The 18448-nt window shown below is 39.6% G+C and overlaps 1 protein-coding gene across 6 annotated transcripts in view; it reads right to left on the reverse strand.

Moving 5' to 3' along the window:
* The window catches only part of NTNG1 (netrin G1), a 300251-nt gene that overhangs the window by 53798 nt on the left and 228005 nt on the right, over positions 1 to 18448 (reverse strand). For 2 of the 6 annotated variants that reach the window (XM_089516561.1, XM_089516557.1), the window contains exons 6-7: positions 6508 to 6573; positions 3526 to 3585 (exon numbers count right to left, since the gene is read on the reverse strand). The exons of the other annotated variants lie outside the window; for them this stretch is intronic. In XM_089516561.1, coding sequence (XP_089372687.1) covers positions 3526 to 3585; positions 6508 to 6573 — 126 coding nt within the window. The remainder of the gene's footprint in view (positions 1 to 3525; positions 3586 to 6507; positions 6574 to 18448) is intronic. 6 annotated transcript variants of the gene reach the window in all.

Raw genomic sequence — 18448 nt, forward strand, 5'->3', positions numbered from 1 at the left:
CAGTGCAAGATATCCACTTTCCTGTGGTAAAAAAAAAATGAAATGCTGGCACTGAAAGAATAGCTGGTGTAGAATAAGAAAGGTATGTCTTTGGATCTCATATGGCAGTTATGTTGTTTTGTATGCAGGAGAGCTACCTACTTATTAAGATCCAAACCACATTTTTCCTGCACCGTCCTTTTGAGGCAATAGATGAATGTGGTTTGTTTCTACACAAGATTCACCGGGGGAAAATGTGTCACATTGATCCTTGCTAAGAACCAAATGAATATCAGCAACCTCATGTAGTTGATGGGAGATGTGATGGGAGAGTGGGAGATCTATGGGAAGAGGTAGCATAGGTTTTAGGACATGGCTGTGGACATGGCTGTGCTCCAGTGACTAGCCTGCAGTCCCCTCTGCCTAATTTTAACCTCCAATCCCTAGAAATTCTGTAAACTGGCAGAAGGTGGCTCAGTGCTAAGAATGGCACATCCTATCCAGAATAGAATTTATGTTCATTTAGAATCCCAGCAAAGGTGGATGGTGCTGTTATTTCCCCATTGCAACACTGCAATGCGACAAGTTATACCTTTGGGATACTGTTAGCCTCAGACCTCTTAAAACATTAGATCCAAGATAAAATACAGCAAATGCCTTTATGACCACAATTAAATTGGGGACATACTAATTTCTCCCATACCGGCAGGCTCTACATTTTGCATCAGAATCATTTCCTGGCATTCTGGCAAAAGTCATACTAAACCGGTGTAGGTTACAAGGGGGGGGGGGGGATGATAATTCTTTTAACTAGCTGAAATAAGCACATTTACACCACCACAACAAAACGATATACTGAGGCCAGAGAGGATATTTCCACTAAGATGACTAGTTTCTTTAGTTCCACTACAAAGACTAGTACAATGGCCATGGGAGCCACGGCTCAACACCACCTCTGCATGAGGGAAACAGGAATAGTTCAGCTGCAGCAGCTGCTGAGGACCTATGGAGGTGTACAAGACAGGAGACATAGTGGTAAATAAGGTATGTTATGCAAGGGGCCTTGAAGACATAAAAGAAACAATGGTGATGTCAACCAATTGAACTAGGAGTATGATGGTCAACTTGGGACCCTCCAGATTCTGTTGGACTACAATTACTATCATCTCTCACTACTTCTGGATAGACTTAGTGGAAGCTGGAAGCTGGACTCCAAAAACACCTGAAAGGCTATAGGTTTTAAACTGACATTATCTTGGTGTAGGCATGGGGAACCTCCAGCCTAAGGACTGGACATAATTCACAAAGGGTCCCTATCAGGCCTACAAGTGTCTTCTTCAGCAAAACATTGTTGTGGAAGGACATCTGGACCAACTGAAGGAATTTTGTTGCATGAGGCAGGGTAGCAAAAGCTGCCTTTTGTGGAAATCAATGCCAGAAATTTTGTGATCAGTTGATAACATGAACTTTCACAATGTAATAACACAGATTATTGCTAGCATAGCTTGTGGGCACAAACCTCTTCCTTTATTTACTGTATAGAATTGCTGAGGTAATAGTGGGGTGAGGAGTATGGTATTACCCTAGATACCTGTGTCCCTTCAACAATGTTTATCATAACATGGAAGTTCTTACAGTTTTACAGCGAGGGAAGAGTGTAAACTTCCTTTTGCTTTTATTGTTTATTTTCTGCATCCGTTTTCTCTCATAGTGTTCAATGTACAGTATGTTATTCTGTTACAGAAGTACAGTTGCTTTGTTTCTTCCTGATTGCCGTCACATTTGATTGACAGTCCTGGATTGATCACACCTTAACAGTAAGACATGCTGCCACTCAAGATACAACAATAACAAATTAAAGAACTAACAATTAGTTTCCCTTCTATGACACTCAACATCTGCTGTCTTATTCAGCTTAATGGGATCTAAGTTTCAAAACTGGAGTTGGACAAATAAGAGGAGGTAGGATCAGTGCTCTAATGTGCAGTGCCTCCTGCCCACCAGTCTCACTTTCGCATAATACCCGTTACTCACTTCCATTATTCTTCAGGACTAAAAATGGCTACTTTCTGTGCTTTCCACAGGGCTACATTTGATTACAAGTACAATAAATCTCTACTAGTATTGTTGCATGTCCCCTGTTTTAATTATCTTGTTATTTTTGGAGAAGCTACCATTTCCTTCTTCGTGGTCTGGTACTCACCAGCTAAAGCAAGTGTAAAGCATCGACATTTTCATAGGTGGTCCTCTGCCATTCCAAAATGTTTCCATTTGATATTTTATATGCAGTTAAGATTATTCCACAACAAGAAACATATTTTTAGTTGCCACCTCCCTGTCATATCAAACACAAACCTTCAAGCGCCCTCCCTTGTATAATATAAACTAGGAAACAAATTTGGCTTTTGTTATCATCATTAGATATAATTTGCTGCAGCTTCACAATATACACTGTGCCTCATTATCCACCCCCTGGGGCAAAACTAAGGTCATTTTTTGTTAATCCACCTGTAGTGTGCCATGGCCACTCCCATTCCATGACTAATGGCATACCGAGAACTGTTAATTCATACAAATTAGAAACCAGATAAAAGACTCAGGCAAAATAATAAATAGCAAAGCCACTTCCCGTCTATGAATGACAGATGCTCAGCTGGGACAGGCTGTCTGAGAGCTGTCAAGGCAACTGTGCTATGCTTTCAAAATGTCAATGCAATTCCATTATTTTGAGAAAATATTGAAATGATCTCAGTGCACATAGAATCCAAAGGATGAACACAATTCACCAGGACATGGCAAGAGTTACAATGCAGTTTTCCTTAAAGCAAAATTTGAGGGGAGAAAAATGACAGGTTCTTTCTTAGGAAAAACACTTGAGTTTTTCAAGGGAAATCCCAAGAACTTCAATAAGTTTAGTGAATGTTCTCAAGCAGGGGGCTGGATGCATCAGTTGAACCCCACTGAAAAGAATGGATAGTCACCACCAAACCCACCCATGCACCCACCCACCCAGTCATTCCAATATCTTCAAAGAAGCAGATTTTTCTGGCATAACCAATTTCCCCATCTTTCTGAATTCGATGTCAGAAATTAGTATTGTAAAAAAAAAAAGTACATAGTGTGTGTGTGTGTGTATTGGGTATATATAATGCTTTATAAATCATACATAGAATCAATGCTTCTTGATGTGACCAACGTTGATTTTCTGGATGACAGTTCCTATCTTATTGTTTGAAATTAGTAGCAATATTAAAGTATAGAAACATTTGAAAACCATTACAATATTATTCATTTTCACTTTGGTTAAAAATAGTTGCTGCTATTTTATTTTTTAAAAGATACAATCTAGAACTCATAGTTATTTATTTCCTTCATGGTTCATGTCCTCAGTAATACTGAATTATTTTGCTCAATATGCATCTCTCACTAATGGGATGATTCTAGGCACACACCACAGTTATTCCAGATTCATACAGTGCGATTTTTTTTTTTACACAACACAGAACAAATACTAGGGAATCACTGTATGAATGCAAGAATTCCTACCTCTCTTGGGTACTGCAACTTGAACAGAAGAAACAGTAGACAAAGCTAATTTTGGAGCAACTGAAAGAAAGTATTGGAAAGGTTATGCACTGGAACAAACTAATGTTTTGATTGATTTTAAAAGGTTATTATTTAAAATGCAGATTACTGCATTTCATGTTTTGATTGCCCAAAATACATTTTAAGATGCCACCAGAAAGCACTGCTCTATAAGTAATCGGGCAGACTGTGATAAAAGGAGAAGTTCTAAGCTAGTCAGAAAAATAGCTTAAAAATGATAAGCCATACTCTACACAGCTCTTATATGCACAGTTATAAAGGCAACATGGACACCCTTGAGAAGGTCACATTTCTGAGACAATGTGCTTAGCTAATGAAGGATTGCAGAATGTGGCCATTTTAAAAAATATATTGTGGGAAATGTCAGTCTAGGAAATACACAATATTCTCCTCGCAAAATGATTAGGTGTAACAGAATATGGGTAGGATCTCCACTATACTGCAAGAAGTTAATGGCATTCTATTGAAAGAGAAGAAGTGACAAGGATCTACCACACACAGTTTAATATGATATTGGCAAGAATCTGAAGAAGGGATTGAGAATCATAACACACAGGATATATAACATGTGACACCACCTTACCCAGTGAAGGGTGAGATAACAAAGTAAATGTTAACAGTTATTATTTCAATATTTCTGTCCTGCCCCCACACCTGAACATCTGAGGGTGGCGTACAATCAATAAAACAAGTTTAAAATATTTTAAACCCATTTAAAACAGTTTGAACAGTTGAACAAAATGAAATAAAACCTGTAATTAAAAACAAAATCAAAGATCTCACTCAAGCCATTATCACTAGCTACAGTAAAGCTAAGTTTTAACATGGCACTCCTCTGAGGCCAATATCTCAGCCACTTAGTTATATATTACAATGGTAGGAACAACAATGACTACAGTACTATTGCTGTGTTGTATTTTTATTAAACTGCTTTTAATTAATGCCTGAACGAGAATGAAACTGAGGGATGCATATATCTTCATTATTCAGCTTTACAGGAGCATTTCTGCAGTATCCCAAATTGTCCAGTTTACAGTGTTTCTCTCCACTGTTGTGTTCTGTTTATAGCTCACTTTGGGAATGGTCAAAATAGCCAAAGCATACACAGTTTGGCAGGGAAGAACAAAAATGTACACAAAGTGGTATTCTGTAGCACAATTATAGCAATACACCATAGTGTTGAAATCTGTATTGCTTAGGATTCTTTGGGCAGTCTTATTAGAATTTAACCAAGAAAATCCATTAAAATGATACATTAATATTGTATAATGCATTACCATCAATTGCAAATCGCTTATATAATGATGTGATATTGCAGGGATGGGCTGAAGGTAGATTTGGAATGATCAGTATGGGATTCATAGCATATAATGAAAGCATTTGAACTCCAGTTAGTAAACTCTAAGAGAAACAAAATGACTCCCTCCTGCCCTAAATTATACTGCTGAAATGAAGAAAGTTTGGGGGTAAACAGAATTGATTGGAAGGACCATAACTCTATTCAGTTTTGCTATTCAAAGCAAATTGTCCCCCCCCCCCCCCCAAATCTCTGGTTTGTAGATTTTGTAGTTTTAGTAAAAAGCAGAGTAATTCCTGCAAGCATGATGTCCATACTTCCCTTTGTTACTGTCTACACCTCTTCAAGGGACTTGCATTTAAAAAAAATAGTATGGATCTCTTTGATTAAAGCACTTCTAGCTGTCAGTAATGTATGTATCTAGGGCAGTCTCAATTTCATCATTATGATCAAGGGCTAAGACTGCAGCCTTTCTAATCTAGCTCTCCAACAAATTGCTAATACATTTTGTTTAGTTTAGAAGCTATTTCCTGGATCCTCTTATATTCATTTTATCCTCCATCTGTATTCATTAGAGTTTAAAAGGAATGTCCTGTGTATAATGGTGGCAACCTGTCGGCACATATTGTTTGCTTTAAAAGTAGGGAAATAGGATAATTCCACGTGAACAGGTTTACACCGAACTGAATGAAGTTGCTATGTAAAAACCTTGTAGGAACACACGCTTGGAAATCTCACTCACTTACGCACTCTCTCTCACACACACATGAACACCTTTTTCCTTTTAATTCCACACCCATTTCATTTCTTTTTGGAAAAATCAACATGCCACAGTCTGTCAGTAAATTTTGTGTGCGTGAATGTCATTGGAATTTAGATGTGGAAGTCATGCACTAGGGATTTCAGAGAGAAACACTGCTGTCAGTATTTGTGGAAATGTAAAGCTTTAAGCATGCACAGATGCACATATGTGTGTGTGCACACAGACAGAAAGAGAGAGAGAGAGAGAAAGAGGGAATATGGGAAGCAATCTATAATGTGACCTGACCTCATGGAGGAAAAAAAAAACTGAAGTGGGGGGAAAGAGAGAGAGAGAAAAGAAAAGCTCAGCTATCTGAAAATGCTGCATTGTTCAAAGACATTGCCTCAGAAGATGGTTTGCTACCATCACTGTTAAGTCTGTCTCAGTGCAGCCTTAGCTCTGAATACCAACTGAAATAACATTCATTTCAATTAAGACAACAAAGCAGAACAGAGAGACATTAAGATATTATTTCATTGAGACATAGGGGATATCTTGTACACTCTGAAAGTCCAAAGACAAAATTTATTTATCATGCAAATGACATTGCCTATACAATTTCAGCCTTCTCTAGGGACTTATATTACATTTTACGCTATAAAAGTGCTTATAACTTCAAGTGAAGATGATATGCTCATGTTAACATAAACCCTTTTCATGTTATTCATTTTTATCATAATAATTCTCTGTAGGTTCTTTAGGACAGTATGCCTTTTTCTTAGTCCCAAGAGAGGAAAAATGTTTTTTCATCCTTTATCCAACACCTGAGATTCTTTCAAAGCAGTTAAAGTTATAGATCTATAGGAATTTTACAGGATCCTACCTTGATTTGGGTTAGAAACCCCAAGGGAAGATATATTCGGCCATATCCTATCAAACTTTGGAGGAGCTGCATATATCGGGAAAAATCAGGATTTGTTATTTACATCTGGTGACAGCTTTTGTTGTACTTTGTTTCTAAACAGATGTGTATGGAGAAAAACATAAAGCACGAACATCCATTACTGGACTTTGTCTATGAGACACTTGGACAATACATCACTGCCACATTTAAACAAGAACAAGCAATTGATGATTCCCAAAACACTAAATGAACATTTACTTATTGTTTCTGTGTCTCTCTGTGTGTAGCACATTTTTACTTTTATCACTTAAAAGTAAAAAATTGATGTTAATATATGTGTAAAAAGAAAGGGCAGATTATCTGGATTTCTGTAATTCAGTGGCTTCCATAGAATATAGCACACAATATGCCCCTTCTTCATCAGAGATGTTTATGGAGAGTAAATGGTTGTTTCAAGACATGTGTTTCTTGGGTACACTTGCAACAATAAACATGGGTGAATAGACTAAGTAAGGAATCCATGCCAAAGGCCTAGTCCAAACAAAGGTGATTATGACCAACAAAGCAAACATTGCTAGTTATTATGTGGTATATGGAAAATAACTACACAAGGCTCTTCACTTTATTGCTTTTTGCAATTAATAATAATAATAATAATAATAATAATAATAATAACTTTATTACGGCCAATTGGCCAGCACGCTTTTTGCAATTTAACTTTGAATATACTCCTTCTTTGAAGTTTGTTCCGAATGGGCCTACTCCTACAATTTTCTTTGCACACTCTGTTGAACTTTGAAATGCCATTCATAAACTGTAGTGAGGTTGTGGGTGGGTATTATATTTCCCAAACTATCAGTATTTTAATGCATAAATATGTACCATAGAAATCTCCTGGGATACATTTAATTTTGCAAGCTGGATGGATGGAAGCTGAAATGAAAGTTCTATCTGTGGTAGGATATCTGTAATTCTCACTCATACTTTGGTATTGTATCCCTCAAATAACAACACAGAAGTTGAGATCTAGCCTTGATGTGTTAGTGTCTGTTTGCAAATCATCCCACAGTGTTTATTTTCACAGGATGGACAACCATGCCCATATTCAGCTGTGAAGCAAAAGCCACCGGATCTCCATTTCTACTGAAATCAATATTTTGAGTAAAAGAGTACAATATGAGATCACACTATGTCATTAGAAATCAGACAATTTCTTGGAAATTTAAAGCAACATTTATAAAAAAAGTGGTTTGATGAGTTCTCAAACCATTTATTTTCATGAATGTATTAATTCATTCCTTTCCTTTTCAGATCCAGCAAAGTACTTATGTACACGGCAACTAAAGAAAAAACAAAACAGTTGGATGATGTGATAGTTACCTATCCAGATATCTGTCAAATTTGCAAAGTTTCACACAGAAATCAGAGAGTCATTGTTGAAATTGCACGCATTGGCTAACAATCATTTTGCTTTCTAGTGCATATTTTCAAATTATTTTAAAAAAGTATTGTCTCTTTAGCATTAATTTGAAGTTTGGGATGGTAATTCTAATTAATTTCAACAGAATTTGTCATCAATTTTAAACACGAAATCTTCCCAAACAAACAAAGAAACCAACAAACAAGAAACAAATTGTTCTGAAATGAGAGTTCAATTTCCCTCCAAGAGGGGATGAGAAAAAACTTCAGCCTTGATTTTGTTTTCTCACAAACAGTGCTGATACGTGTAACTGTGATCCTAGGTATGGCTGTATGACAACAGGAATTTATGGAAACTTCATCCAAGAAAATATTGGTGTGTACTGTCTTTGCGACTGAGAATGTTCTGTGCAGAAACGGACATTAGTTAGCATTGTTAGCAATCACATCCCTTCCCCACCACCTTTCCCTTCTCCTTTTGTGTTGTGTCTTTTTAGATTGTAAGCCTGAGGGCAGGGAACCGTCCAATTAAAAAGATTGTATGTACAGCGCTGTGTAAATTTACAGTGCTTTATAAATAAAGGTTAATAATAATAATAATAATAATAATAATAATAATGGAGATTAGTGCACTCCCGATGGGATAAAGGTACATTTACTTTTAAAATGGGTTCTATAGCATTTGCGCATGGACAGATGAACGCATCCCATTTACAGCCTGGTTGCCAGCTAGGCTTATCCCGCACCTTTTCAAGAATGGGAAAACTCTGTTCTTGAAAAGCTACAGAATAAGTCTGGCTGGCATCCGGAATGCATTCGCCTGGCCATAGGTGAATAAAATAAAACCTGTTTTAAAAATAAATGTGCCTTTATCCTGTCAGGGATAAGGCACATTAAAAGAAAGTGAGCTAATCTCCAGTATTTTAAATAGTTTTTAGTAGTAGGCATTAGAAACATGGTTGTTTAAGAGGGATGCTTTTTACATTGAATTTCAGCACGGTCACTAAGATCACAGCTTGTGTATGGAATGGTTAAACCTTCCCAACCTTTATGCTGCAATCCGATTTAAAATTTCCCCAAGCCTAATATTACTGATACAGTCTCTAACAAAGCATGGAGTACCACAGGTAGCTTTGCCCTTCTTACTAGTCACCCAAAAGAGAAATATCTGGGTTCTCAAGAAGTTACAGCATTATGCCTGAGGCTGCAACATTTAAGCAGTTGAAGTGGAAATTTTGTGTTAACTAAAAGAAGATGCGTATTACTGATGGATCAGTTTAATCACTAAGAGGAGCTGCAGGTTAAGGGTGCACTCTTTTTCAATATTAGACAACCATAGTATTAAATATAATGAACACTGCAAAATCTGTGGATCCGAGGCATAAAATCTCTGCCTTCCCCTGTTCCTAGTAGTAAAAAAACCAGTCATTATAAGTTAAATAATGTATAGTTTGATGCCCTTTTTACACTGAATTTGAGTCTGATCCATTAATATAACAAGGGCAGTAAACTAAAATATTAAAATGGCCTTTGATTCTAACATTGTGGTATCTTTTGTTGTAAATTTCCAAGCTATCTTGCACTCTCTTTCACACCTCAGAAAGGGCACAAGACAGAGGCAGTGGTAGCATCCAGTATGATTATAACTAAGGGATTCACAGGAGAAAAGTAGAATCTCAGGACCAGTCTTACTAAAATGCAGAATAAGGCAACTGCCTTAGGCAACAGATTTTGTGTGTCATATAAGTGCATCAAACTGTATGTTATTTAACTTATCATGACTGTGTTTTTTTTCCTCCTAGGAACTGGAGGAGGCAGAGATTTTATGTTCCAGATCCACAGGTTTTGCAGTGTTCATTATCTTTGATACTGTGATTGTCTAATATTTTTCCCTGCCTGGCCTCAAAGGCCCATTTCACTGAATAGAGACTTCTCTTTCTTTTTTTGCCTGGTACAGAACTGGTTGAACTAAGCATTAAAGCTCCATTTCCTCTCAGCACAGCCTTGAGTTCATGTAAAGCTTTGTGATACCACTGTATCAATTATTAGATTTTTTGTGCTTAAAAGACATGGCCTTCATTCGAGCCACCATGCTTTTTGTATTTTGCCCATTTTTGGCTGGATCCCCTATGAGCATCACCCAGCCTTTCCACATTTGCCATTTTATTTCATCCCTAAATTGTGGGATAAAGGAGGTTCTGAATCACCCAGAGATTTTTTTCTGGAGGCTGCCTGTGAAGTCTTTAGGTAACTAGAAAAGATGAGTCATTCTCAACAGGCTTCAATCAGAATCCTTTAATAGCCAGGGCATATAATAGCCACTCATTCAGTTATTGCAATTTGTTAAGAACTCTCTTTTCATGAGCAGCAGGAAAATAACATAATAGTTCTGAGATCACTGCAGGGGGATAGGTAAGGGGAAAAATTTTAGAATGGGAAAACGAAGCCTATGAACATATAAATGCTTTTTTTAAAAACCACATGATCATTAAAAAAAAAAAGGAGAGAGAACAGGGAACATGCATATATATGGTGCAGAGATTGTGGAAATGTGAAAAGGATGAGGCTTTTCATTTATGACATTTATATAACACATTTCCTCCAGGAAGCTCAAGATGGCATTTGTCAGGTTCCTACATGAGCTCCCATCAAAGAACTAAGCAGACAAGAGATCTGCTTAGCTTGAGCAACACTGCCTTTAGTGACTCCCTCCTCCCAAGGAACAGGTTTAGATTCCTATGATGTTCATTTGTGGGATATAAAACGCATATATACTAAATTAACAAATTTCAAGATTTTTTTCCTCTTGTGGATGTTGTGCTTGTTCTGTTAAACGGCTGCAAATAAATTATTTATTTACTTTTTAAAAATCAGCATTGCACATGCAGTATTGCAGATGTGACAATGTATGCGGTGCCCAAATGACTAGATGTAGTTCTTTATATTAAAAACTGAGAAAAAATAAACTAGAGCTTACTGTAGTTTGTCATAAGGAAGTCAGATTGCTTTTGTTTTTCTAAGTCATAGGGAGGCAAGAATGTGGGGTGACTTTTGATGGGCTTTAAAGTTTTATTGAGAGACAGGATGGGAGTGGCTGAAAGTTATTATAGGTCAGAGCTATACATGCACCACATAACCTGCTCAGTGCTTTCTAAAGTAACCTGTTGCTCCTAACTGAAGTAGCTTTAGCTCACAAAACTACACATCCCCTTCTGTAAAATGCACTGAGTGCAGTTGGGGGCAGTAAGCTTTGGAAGCTCTGGCATCTCCATCAGGTAAAAGATGTTTTTCAAAAGTCATTAAGGAATATAAATGTGACGATATTAGAGTCACAGGCCTACATTTTGCATCAGATTTATTTCTGTTGTACTTAACTTGGTCTGGAGGGACCACTCCTCTTCTTGGCCATGTGGGCAAAAGGCAGTAAAATTTAAATTCCATTAGCAGCAGACTGTCAACACAAGTGATAAAGCTTGGTTTCATCCCATTTCAAAACCTACCTGTTTAAATGATGCATGTGGCCAACATGGGAGGAATCTATGATGAATTTGCATTCCAGGGTTAAACACCAGAGCAAAATAACCCCTGGTTTGATCTAGTTTGGGCCAGAAAGTGTGAACTATCGCACCAGTGTGAGGACTGCATGCTGGTGCAGAGACAGGGGAATGGGCTGGCGCCATTGCGACCCATAATTTATTTTCCCCTCTGTCTGTTCAGGCCATTGGTTGTCTATGTCCTTTGTCAGGAAAGAGGGCTGTGGCCTCACAACGGACAGAGACAGTCAGGACCCCATGGCAAGTTACTTTATTGCTGCTAAGTTTTCCTCCCCTATTTGATATTGCAACATATTTCGCCTGATGAAGAAGCCAGTGGAGTTTTGAAAGCTTGCATGGTTTATTTTGCGCTTTTTAGTTGCCCCACCCCAGATCATTGTTTTGAGGATTTTATATTTCATTGTATTTTGTTGTATGGCCCACAGAGTTACCTTGAATATACTTAATGGAAATTTGTGATTCCAGAGTACAAACTACCAATGATATGCGATGGCTGGTCTGGTGTTATGATTCTTGCCCCTATCCTCTGATAGGCTTCTACCCACAGCTGGGGGCTATGTTAGGCTTGCATAAATGGAAAAGGTTCACTAAAAGAACAGAAGTCAAAATGAAATTTGTTCCTTCCTCTATCTATTCAACGTATGAATGAATGAAACAAGAGAACTCTGTTATGGCTATGTTTTTAAAGGATATCACTGCATGTTTAACAGCTTGCATGCAGCCCATTTGCTGTACTTTGACAATCCTTGACTACCTAGGTGGTAATGCACAGTGAGTTTCTCTTCTCCGTTATCTCCTTCCCCCTTTAGGGTTACATAATGAATTAATTTAAAAAATAACTCTCCAAGGTCCAAAATACACTGAAGAAATAATCCAGTTTGAGACTGCTTTAACTGACCTGGCTCAATGCTAGGGGAATGTAGTTTTGTGAGACATTTAGCCTTCTCTGTCAGAGCACTCTAGTGCCACAAGAAACTACAATTTCCAGAATTCCCTAGCTTTGAGCCAGGGCAGTTAAAGAGGTCTCAAACTGGATTATTTCTGCAATGTGTTTTGGACCTATGTTACTTGACCATGTAAACTAATTGTACTGACATAATATGAAAGTCAGATGTGATTGTTAGTGAGACATGGAACTGCCTAAGAGAAACCTTTTGGATAACTAAACAGCACATCATATTACAGTGACAAAATTGGTGGGGTACAGACGGTGGAAAGGGGGCGATCTACAGCTGCCCCTTTTCTTCCCGGGTTGGAAGCAGGGCAGCCTCACCGGCAGCCTGTGGCTCCAACCTGGAGCTTTTCCAGGCCATGGAGAAGGGGCAAAATGCCGCTTCCCCGTGGCCTGGAAAAGGGGTATCCTTGGGGTTCCATGCCCCAGGACACCCCAACAGCTGCAGCCAGAGGAGAAAGGGGCTGCTTGGCCCCTTTGTCCCTGGAGCCGTTCCCACAGCCATTGGTGGCTGCGGGAATGAGGTACGTGCCAGAAGGAGCTCCGTTTCAGAGCTCTTTCTCGCACCGTTCTTAGGCCGCCACAAGTGGCCTGGGGTGGCACGAACATGTCACGCCCGTGCCGCGCCATTTGGATGCAGCGCGGGCATGATGTCATAATGGCAGTGCCCGTGTACACAGGGTGCCACATTATGCCGCTGGCGGTACGTACTAGGGTTAGGGAGCATGTACATGGTGCGTGCTTCCTAACCCTAATACCAGTGCTGGTACACCGCTTTTTGGCAGTCTGTACCACGCCATAGACATGAGAAATGATATCCATCATGAGAATTCAAAACTGTTTTTTCCCTTTAAAAACATTTGTCCAGGTTTAGAAGGTGATGGCAAGACAAGCAAAGCAGCCTCCCCACCCATTGGAATGCCAAGAATGAATTCCCTGGTACATCCATTTGGGTGAGAACTTTACTCCAGTGTAACAACATTTTTTTGGGCGGGGGGAGTGCCTCCAATGGTGGCTGCCACTGCAGAATTAAAAGGGAAGCTGCCAATAAGAAAAAACTGGGGACTATCAATCCTCTTCTTTTTAAATTCACCTGAAAATACTAATTCTAGCTTTGCTATTTCTAAATAGGGTTGTAAAGGTTATTTTCACTTAGCCTTAAAAGCTGACCACAGGCCTTCCACATCACCTCTGTTTGTTTCCATTTTGGAACAATATAAAAGCAGGGATTCTCTTGCCTGAGCAAATGAACAACCAGCCCACATTATTTGGGAAAGAAGTTACTGAAATTATCTTCCGATTTTCAGCTACAATCACTAAAATTCAAGGTATGGAAAGAACGCTCTCCTTAAATCAAACTGACAGCTCTGCATAGGTCCACTGACTGAATTATCTAAAAACCTAGAACTCATTTATTTATAGAAAGAGAATTGCTACTCTCTTGAGAGTTGGCAGCCAACAGAGAATTAGTAGGTTGGAAAGCCCCAAGTTCTTCATTCTTCTGTCATACTTTATTATTTTAAATCTAGCCACACATCACCAGTGGGAATGTGACATTCATCCCTTTAAAGGCAAAGGCTCTGTGACCCTTAACAGCATGAATGCAGATGGAATTCAACCAGATGAAGTGGAGAGAGTAATGGGGAATTACAAGTACAGGGCATCTGTTCATAAAAGCTAAAATGATGAAAAGCTAATACAATTGGCAATACCCGTAATAAGTGATGGCACGTCCAACATTCAACTTTTGCTGAAGTACTCGTATTTGACCACAGTTATTTGGGTCACAACAGGGTACATTTGTGCTGAAAGACCAGTGGATTGTGCAGCCATGCTGTAACCAACAGGCAATGCTTTCATAACATGGAGATAAACATTCTCATTTCCTGTTAGCTGTTAAAAGATACACTTTTAAGCTGGCAACCCCTGTGCAGCCCACGTACCTGGCTGGCCATGTGTCCTACTTCAAAAAGGACAGCTCTTCATATCGGGGAATAGCTACATGTGATCCCTGTCCGCATTTTTGTACTCCAACCCTAGGGACACTCTTGAACCCCCAAGACTTCACTCCCAAATCTGGGCCTTTTCCAGTCTGAAAAAATCATTCCAAATACCCCCAAGGCCTAAAAATGCACTGCTTGCTTGCTTAAAGCCCTCTTCAGACCACCATTAAGGCCAGCCTGGGGGCAGAGTTGGGGTGTCGCATTCAGATGACGCACACCACCCCAGGTGCCATGATGCAGTGTGCCACTCTGCATGGCATGTGGCATCATGGTGTTCCTCCAGCCTGTGTCTATACAATGTAGCACCGAAGGAGCGCTGCATAGCCGTGGCAATGTGGCTATAGCGCCCTTTCAAGGGTGCAAAAAGGAGCTGCTTTCTGTGGCTCCTTTTTGCGCCCTGGAAAGACTGGATCAGGGCCGCGGCATGAGGTTGCCATGACCCCAATCTGGTGCAAAAAGGGGCAGCCTGTAGAGCCCCCAAGTCTCCTATAACCCTTAGCCTCCCTGCCCCCAAAGCCAAAAAGACCTAAATATAATGTGCTGACATGATAGTGCAGCCTGCTGGGAATGTTTAGGGCCCTGTGGAACTGCCCACTCCTGCATTACTACTACAGCTGCTACTAACACTCTAGTTGTGTGTCTTCAAGACATTTCTGACTTATGACAATCCTAAAGTGTACCTATCTTCAGCAAGTTTTCTTCACAGAAGGTTTACCATTGACATCCTCTGAGGCTGAGAGTTTAACTTGCCCAAGGTCACCCAGCAGGTTTACATGGCCGAGCTGGGATTTGAACCCTGGTCTTCAGAGTCATCATCATCAAATACTCAAACCATTACACCATGCTGGCTCTTTCAATGCTACTACTACTACTACTACTACCACCACTAATACCTAATATATATATATATATATATAAATATATTCCACCCTTTGGGATTTGAACCCTGGTCTTCAGAGTCATAGTCCAATGCTCAAACCATTACACTTTGCTGGCTCTTTCACTACTACTACTACCAATTTATTTATATCCCATGCTTTTTCCAGACTGAGACTCCAACAATTAAAAAACATTGCTAAAAATCCACAAAATACATTTTTAATAAAATAAAATAAAATAAAATAAAATAAAATAAAAGAAGAAATCCTTCCCTTTGGCGGTGGGTGGAGATATTGTTGGGCTGCAGTTTCCATCACCCATAGTCAACATAGCTAATGGTAAAGGGTGATGAGAATCCAACAACATCTGGACGGTCACACATTCCTTACCTCTGTTCTACTAGTTCCATGTCTAATTTAATTTTTTTTTTAAATGTAACACTGACAGGGAATCCATCAAACATCGCATGAACAACAGCCTGAAAAGGGACAGAGATCACTAGCATTCTGCCCTTCTCCTTGTGTACTGAATTCCTATTGAGATTATAATCATGATTTCTCAACGTGCATCTATTCGCACATATTATCATATAAAATCTGTGCAATTTTATCTGTCCTTTTTGCATTCCATGGGGGCACATGTCCTTTCTCCTCGTCTCTCTCTTGTAAGCACCTGCATTACCATCCACTTAGCTGAAATGTGTTTGTTCTCCCAAAGCTGAAGACTGTAACCCTGAAAATGGTGAACAGATGGCTTTCCTAAAAGCAGTTATGGAAATCAAGAAATGGCCGACTTGTTTTTCACAAGTAACTATGCGAAACCTGTGTGCACTTGAACCTCTTCAAGATCTAGGCTGTTGTTAGAAGAACCAGGTGCAAAGGAAGATAGGACTCATATACCTTCACCTATGGTATAGTAGAGGGATTTCCAGCAGATGTTTTCTCACCCACGTTTGACAAGTTACCCTTGCCGAAATCCTCTCTTCTCTATCCCTATTAAAAGCACAGGAATCCTTTGCATCTGGTCACACTAATTGCTGCTGCCCTTAGGCCTCTTCCAGGGAAAGAAAAATGAATACTGGGGTTGCTAGGCAACAACTGGCTTTCCCTTACAGATGTTCCAGGTCTGGTTATTGAGAGGATGGCAGAGAAAAGAGTGGCAGGACATTTATTAAATTGTTCTGAGATTGCCTTCCCCCAATATGACAAAGAACGATGTGGACTTCACTGCTGGAAATTAAGGCTACCATAAAATATCAGGCAGAGGTAGCTGTGTTGGCTTTAGAGCGAATGATAATAGGAGCCAAAATCCACAAAACAGTGATATTGTCTGAATAAAGGTATCACTGTTTTATGGATTTTGCATGTTATTGTACTATAAAATACAGTAGGCCTTTAGTATCCACTGGGGTTTGGTTCCAGGACACACACACACACACGTGGATATCAAAACCCATGGATGCTCAAGTACTATTAAATACAATGGTGTCGTGAACTGTTGCACCCGCATCATATGTGGGTATGGGGCTCGTGCCCGCAGAGGCACACGGGCCATGGGCACATGCAACATTACTCCTACTGGTGCACGGTGCCGCTTCTTCTGGCGTGGCTTTCAGCTTCCCCACCACCACCACTCCCTTCTCCTTTTGTGTTGTGTCTTTTTAGATTGTAAGCCTGAGGGCAGGGAACCATCCAATTAAAAAGATTGTATGTACAGTCTTTTTATTATAAATAAAGGATAATAATAATAATAATAATAATAATAATAATAATAATAATAATAATATAAGCGGCACTGTGCGCCAGAAAGAGTAATGGCACATGCACCTGTGGCCTGTACACCTCTGAGGGTACTAGCCCCATTGTCTTTAATGGGGCTCGAGAATCCACGGAATTCCCCATACACGGGGGGTGGTGGTGGTGGTGTCCAGAACAGATCCCCCCCGTAAGTGAAGGGGCCACTGTATTTTATATATTTATATTTATAAATAGCAAAATCAAGGTTTCCCTTTTGGATTGTATATATTTTTGGGCTATTTTCATGCCATAGATGCTTGAATCTGGGGATGAAGAATCTGTGGATATGGAGGGCCGACTGTATCAGGGTACCAATAAATTTCTGGAGAGAAGGTTGGAGCCTTGCAGTCCCTGGCGAGCAGGAGGTCCAACCCCAAGCTGGCATATAAGGCTGCTGATCTATTTTGAACGTTAATCCTCAAGGGAAAGATTGGGGATAGCATTTTGAATTCTATACCATTATAGAATGGTACCGACCCTCACCACCAGTTTCCATTGGAAAGCTGTCTGGCTTCTTTTAAGACGATCCTTGGCTGGCTCTTTTCTTCATTACTGGAGTGTCCATTGGGTGTAAAAGATACTGGACATACAAATGCTGCAAAGATTTTCAGTCTATGTTCAGCTGCTCCACTTTATAAATAAATAAATTTAAAGCCTGTTTCAAAATGGGATAGAGTGTGGGCAAAATGTGGCCCTATTTTCCACCAGTTTGTGAAGGCATTGGAAATTTGACCACTGTGCTGCAGACAGATGAAAACAACAAAGCCAAGACATCATGGCCTGACCTTATCTAGTCAAGAAGGGACAACTTCTCTTTCTTCACACATGGTATGATGTGATTTACTGGACAACATGATGCTTGAAGAGAGGGAGTGTTATCTGACTAACAAATGATCTGTGATCTTTGGCTAGGGTTGCCAGAGTGATAACTGGAGAGGGCTCCTGTATCTTTGATGGTTGTGCAGTTGTTACTTACACATCAACTTTAACTTATGATGGCCGTAAGAATGAGAGATCTCCAAGTCACTTTTTATCAACAGCCCTGCTCAGGTCTTGCAAACTCAGAGCTGTGGCTCCCTTGACTGAATCTACGAACCTGTAATGTGGTTTTCCTCTTTTTCTACTGACTTCTAATTAATTTTCTTCTTTAGTCATGTCTTCTTGTGCTTTGTCTTCTTATGCTTTGACCCATCTCTACAGTTATCATCTCAAGTGGATGTGATGGCCAGGAGTGCTTATTACCAGATCAAGCTGATATGCTAGCTGCATCCCCACCTGGACCAAAAGGAACTTGAAACGGTGGTACACGCACTGGTA

The sequence above is a fragment of the Sceloporus occidentalis genome, unplaced genomic scaffold (genome assembly GCF_023333645.1).
Source record: "Sceloporus occidentalis isolate IW3139 unplaced genomic scaffold, rSceOcc1.0.p SCAF_3, whole genome shotgun sequence".
NCBI lineage: Eukaryota > Metazoa > Chordata > Lepidosauria > Squamata > Phrynosomatidae > Sceloporus > Sceloporus occidentalis.